Below are 5,925 nucleotides of genomic sequence, written 5' to 3' on the forward strand. Positions count from 1 at the left end.
GAGATACTGAGATTTTCCTGCTCATTGTGGTCAGTTTCTGGGTAAATGTCAGGACACCGAACATGCTTAAGGGATTGGTTAAAGCAAAAGTACATAGGCTGGTGTATGAAGGAATTGAGAATTTGGGAGCAGTATTACAAAGTTGGAGATCTTGTACACATGTCTGAGTTGGTAGGTTCCTCAGGAACGAACTGTTCCAGACAGGAGAGAGATAGGAAAACTGTACTTCTGTCTCTCACCAACTGTCCGTACGCAGAAGGTGTTTTGAATTCTTTGTGAAGTGTGTTGTGGTGTGTTTTCCCAAACCATCAGTGTGTCTGATCCACTATACTAATCACTCACAGCAAACTCACATTATGATCAACTCGGGTTAGTTTATTTACATTTAAAACCCGGGGCAGGAATGTTCACAATGTCAACCTCCACATTCACACCCACACACACTCGCACACACCCATCCACACTCTCACGCACACTCGCACAAACATATTCTCACAAACACACATACACGCCTACTCACACACGCTCACACACACGCTCACACACACGCTCACACTCACGCTCACACACTCACACTCACACACTCACGCTCACACACTCACACACTCACATTAAAACACCTCACACTCTCACATTCAAACACACACACGCACACACACATACACAAATGCACAGACACAGTAATGGAGGATAGAAAAAGGAAACTTTTACAACTATGGATAGTAACAGTACAAGAACCATGGAGATTGAAATGAGTTCACACAATTTACAGAGTCCGAGAAGAATAAGTCCAAAGAATATTTCTGATGTGACCGAGTTTAATTCTTAGTCCAGTGAGAGCTTACTGCACGCAAATTGAATGCCTTGTTTCTGACATGACAACTATGGAAACACTGTAAGGAGTTGCTTCATTGGCTGCAAAAGCAGGTTGGGGATCATCTGAATTCGTGAAAGCTGCTAGAGAAATGCAGGACTTCTGTCCTGTTACATGTCGCCGGATTCCTGCCTGGATTTATAATGGGGTTTTCCAATGTCAACCGTCACGCTGTCATTCCCGCCTCCCACAACTGGTGGCACTGCAGGAGGCTCCACCTGGGAGAAAAGGGGAACAGATGAACTTTACCCTTACGGACGTGGCCTCGGGCAGTTGGGGATTGTGGGGAAGGGAGGAGGGGCTTGGGATCTTTGGACAATCCTGACAATATTGTTCTGTACCCCAGTCTCTCTTCAGGAACAATATTTCTCAATATCAGCTGCCTCGACGCAGGGCAGTGCCCTTTTCTCACAGATGAAACGGAACTGATCGGTACATCTGACATCATTCCAGTTGGCTCTTCTGATAATGGCGCAGTTTTCATTTTCTTCTGCATTATTCGGTTCACCCTGACCCCATCGAGTAAAACTGGGAAATGGGGAAATAAAAAATACCGATAAAAATCCGACACATTCCTGCACAGAATCAGCAAGATTCCTACAGCCTGGTACAATCCCAAACTAATCCCACTGCCCCGGTCTCCCTCCATAGCACTGTACAAATCGCCAACTAATCCCACTGTCCCGGCTCACTCCCTATAGCCCTGTACAAAACCCAAACTAATCCCACTGTCCCACTCCCTCCCCATAGCCCTGTACAAATCCCAAACCAATCCCACTGCCCCACACTCTCCCCATTGCCCTATATCAATCCCAAACCAATCCCACTGTCCCGCTCTCTCCCCATATCCCTGTATCAATCCCAAACTAATCCCACTGTCCCACTCCCTCCCCATAGCCCTGTACAAATCCCAAACCAATCCCACTGCCCCACACTCTCCCCATTGCCCTATATCAATCCCAAACCAATCCCACTGTCCCGCTCTCTCCCCATATCCCTGTATCAATCCCAAACTAATCCCACTGTCCCGCTCTCTCTCCATAGCCCTGTATCAATCCCAAACTAATCCCCCTGTCCTGCTCTCTCTGTCCATGCAAAGCCTGGACCCACCTCACTTGGGTCCCATCCACCCATGTCCAATTTCCTTCACTCTCTCGATCTGTTAGTCCGATCCAGGAAACCCCAGGATTGTTCTCGATAGATTTCTTTATGAAATCCTGCAGCAGATACAATGATGGAATGTGATCAGTTAGTATGACTGCCTTAACTCACACAAACACGCACACACAACTGATACCCAAAATGCCCCAGAACCTTCCTCAGGAAATTCTCCCTCATTCCCTCTGATTAAATATCGGGAAGACTGAAGCTGTTGTTTTCCGTCTCTGTTCCAAACTCCATTCCCGAGTTACCGACTCCATCCTGGGAACTCTCTGAGTCTGAACCAGACTGTTCACAACCCTGGGGTTGTGTTTAACCTGGAGACGGGATTCCCACCTCATATCCACATCGTCACCAAGACGGCCTCTTTCCAACTCCGTAACATCGATCAAAACCACCCCGGTCTCAGCTCATCGACTGCTGAAACCCTCGTCCATGTAGTGTAGAGAGAGCTTTACTCTGTACCTAACCCTGTGCTGTACCTGTCCTGGGAGTGTTTGATGGGGACAGTGTAGAGGGAGCTTTACTCTGTATCTAACCCCGTGCTGTACCTGTCCTGGGAGTGTTTGATGTGGACGGTGTAGAGGGAGCTTTACTCTGTATCTAACCCCGTGCTGTACCTGTCCTGGGAGTGTTTGATGGGGACGGTGTAGAGGGAGCTTTACTCTGTATCTATCCCCGTGCTGTCCCTATCCTGGGTGTGTTTGATGGGGACAGTGTTGAGGGAGCTTTTCTCTGCATCTAACCCCGTGCTGTACCTGTCCTGCGAGTGTTTGATGGGGACAGTATAGAGGGAGCTTTACTCTGTATCTAACCCCGTGCTGTACCTGTCCTGGGAGTGTTTACTGGGGACGGTGTAGAGGGAGCTTTACTCTGTATCTAACCCCGTGCTGTACCTGTCCTGGGAGTGTTTATTGGGGACGGTGTAGAGGGAGCTTTACTCTGTATCTATCCCCGTGCTGTCCCTATCCTGGGTGTGTTTGATGGGGACAGTGTTGAGGGAGCTTTTCTCTGCCTCTAACCCCGTGCTGTACCTGTCCTGCGAGTGTTTGATGGGGACAGTATAGAGGGAGCTTTACTCTGCATCTAACCCCGTGCTGTACCTGTCCTGCGAGTGTTTGATGGGGACAGTATAGAGGGAGCTTTACTCTGTATCTAACCCCGTGCTGAATGTTTGATGGGGACGGTGCAGAGGGATATTCTCTCTCTATCTCATTCTGACCGATGCATCTGTCATTCTCACCTGTTCCTGTTTTGTATTTATGATGATGAGGTGTGAATTTAGGGATTCACAATGTCGTTTTGCCGAGTCCCAGTTTACTTTATGCGTTGAGAATTTATAGCAATGATGATTATGAACTTTCCAACCGCTCGGACAGGGAGACTCTGCAAAATTATAAAGACTTAATTCAGAGAAGTACATCGAAACATAAGGAACAGGAGGGGGCCATTCAGCCCCTCTCGAGCCTGTGACACAGGAACAGGAGGAGGCCATTCAGCCCCTCTCGAGCCTGTTACACAGGATCAGGAGGAGGCCATTCAGCGCCTCTCGAGCCTGTTACACAGGATCAGGAGGAGGCCATTCAGTCCCTCTTGAGCATTTTACACCATTCTATTGGATCTCCTCTTTACCTTAACTCCCTCGGTTCCGTGACAACAACAATCTCTCAATCTCAGTTTTGACGTTTCCCTTTGACCTCCGGCCCCCACAGTCTATTTTGCGGGTGGGGGGGGGTGGTGGTGGAGAGTTCCTGATTTCCGCTCCCCTTTCTGTGAAGAGGTGTTTCCTGATGTCCCCCCTGAACGTCCTGGCTCGAATTTTAACCTTCTTCCCGCTTGTTCTCGACTCCCCCTCCCCGGCTCCCCCACAACCCACCGGACCAGAGGAAATAGTTTCTCTCCATCGACCCAATCGAATCTCTTTATTGCTTTCAACGCCTCGGGTCCGGTCGCCGTGGTTTTGTTTGTCGGCCTCAGGCTTCGAGACTGGATTGCCTGCCTGCACCTTATCCAATCCCTTCAATCTGTCGGACAGACCCCCCTCCAATCGATTCATCCCCTCGCATGTCCCAAACTCCGGGAGGCAGAGGCCGGGATAGTGCGGCCTTCACCCGCTTGGAGATTGAGGCCTTGTCTGAAGGATGGGGAGGATGGGGGTGGGGAGTCAGGGGGTGGGGGTGGGGAGTCAGGGGGTGGGGGTGGGGATACAGGGGGTGGGGGTGGGGGTGGGGAGACAGGGGGTGGGGGTGGGGAGACAGGGGGTGGGGGCGGGGAGACAGGGGGTGGGGGCGGGGAAACAGGAGGTGGGGGTGATCCCAATGGGGCAGAACGTGGGATGATGCGGGAGGGGGCAGGAGTACTGCCGGCAGCTCCCACTCACCTGAACAGCTTCGGAGCATTGGGCAGAGCGATCGCGCAGTCTCGGACAATTTCTGGAACATTCCATCCAGCTCTGTCAGGTTCCGCAGGGCAATGGCCAAGGTCTGGTTCAGGAAGTCAGCACCACCACACTCCTTGTTCATCTGTAGAACTGAGAGCGGGAGCCGGAGTGAGAGATAGTGTGGGATATATCAGAGTGTTACAGTGAGGGATGTGTGATATATCAAAGTGTTACAGTGAGGAGTGTGGGATTTTTCAGAGTGTTACAGTGAGGGGTGTGGGATATATCAGAGTGTTACAGTGAGGGGTGTGGGATATATCAGAGTGTTACAGTAAGGGGTGCGGGATATATCAGAGTGCCACAGTGAGGGGTGTGGGATATATCAGAGAGTTACAGTGAGGGGTGTGGGATATATCAAAGTGTTACAGTGAGGGGTGTGGGATATATCAGAGTGTTACAGTGAGGGGTGTGGGATATATCAAAGTGTTACAGCGAGGGGCGTGGGATGTATCAGGGTGTTAAAGTGAGGGTGTGGGATATATCAGAGTGTTACAGTGAGTGGTTTGGGATGTATCAGGGTGTTACTGTGAGGGGTGTGGGATATATCAGAGTGTTACAGTGAGGGGTGTGGGATATATCAGTGTTACAGTGAGGGGTGTGGGATGTATCAGAGTGTTACAGTGAGTGGTTTGGGATGTATCAGGGTGTTACTGTGAGGGGTGTGGGATGTATCAGGGTGTTACTGTGAGTGATGTGGGATATATCAGAGTGTTACAGTGAGGGGTGTGGGATATATCAGAGTGTTACAGTGAGGGGTGTGGGATATATCAGGATGTTACAGTGAGGAGTGTGGGATATATCAGAGTGTTACAGTGAGGGGTGTGTGAAATATCAGAGTGTTACAATGAGGGGTGTGGGATATATCAGGGTGTTACAGTGAGGGGTGTGGGTTATATCAGAGTGTTACAGTGAGGGGTGTGGGATGTATCAGAGTGTTACAGTGAGGGGTGTGGGTTATATCAGAGTGTTACAGTGAGGGGTGTGGGATATATCAGAGTGTTACAGTGAGGGGTGTGGGATATACCAGAGTATTATAGTGAGGGGTGTGGGATATATCAGGGTGTTACAGTGAGATGTTCCTCCCCGTACCGTGAACTGTGAGACCTGTAATAATAGCGAAGTTGCAGATTAAGACAATGAGTCCGACCACGATGGGCCATCTGGATTTTTTTGATCTTTTTCCTCCAGCTGTTTCCTGTCCAGTTTTACCTGGAATAGAGAAGTAAAGATTGACCCATGTTGAGAAGCCTGTGTTACTGCACGGAACAGACAATGGTGACGTATCTACCACCCTTATTGAGAGAAACAACAACCACGTTACTCGTTTATATCCCTCGTTTCATATCCCAGCGCACGGTACAGGAGGCTTATCAAAGAGAATCAAACACCGAGTCACACAGGGAGATATTAGGGACAGGAAACCAAAAGCTCAGACACAGAGATCAGCACA

General features: G+C 49.6%; 1 protein-coding gene across 1 annotated transcript; it reads right to left on the reverse strand.

The window, feature by feature from the left end:
- Positions 1-354: 354 nt before the first annotated feature.
- On the reverse strand, positions 355-4,557 carry LOC144677594 (CD209 antigen-like protein C). The gene is made up of 4 exons (XM_078537635.1): positions 4,416-4,557; positions 3,279-3,421; positions 1,985-2,091; positions 355-1,402 (listed from the first exon to the last, which is right to left on the reverse strand). Exons 1-4 carry the CDS (start codon positions 4,555-4,557, stop codon positions 1,228-1,230), a joined length of 567 nt encoding a protein of 188 aa, XP_078393761.1. The 3' UTR covers positions 355-1,227.
- Positions 4,558-5,925: the final 1,368 nt, after the last annotated feature.

Source organism: Cetorhinus maximus, unplaced genomic scaffold, assembly GCF_964194155.1.
Source record: "Cetorhinus maximus unplaced genomic scaffold, sCetMax3.hap1.1 HAP1_SCAFFOLD_2722, whole genome shotgun sequence".
Lineage (NCBI taxonomy): Eukaryota > Metazoa > Chordata > Chondrichthyes > Lamniformes > Cetorhinidae > Cetorhinus > Cetorhinus maximus.

What these genes read in the sequence shown, in the direction of transcription:
- LOC144677594 (XM_078537635.1), bottom strand. Translation starts at nt 4,557, where the DNA reads ATGAACAAGGAGTGTGGTGGTGCTGACTTCCTGAACCAGACCTTGGCC. An exon ending in TAAATACAAAACAGGAACAG is followed by an intron (nt 2,092 to 3,278) that starts GTGAGAATGACA and finishes TATCTGCTGCAG; the next exon opens with GATTTCATAAAGAAATCTAT. An exon ending in GTGGATGGGACCCAAGTGAG is followed by an intron (nt 1,403 to 1,984) that starts GTGGGTCCAGGC and finishes CCCATTTCCCAG; the next exon opens with TTTTACTCGATGGGGTCAGG.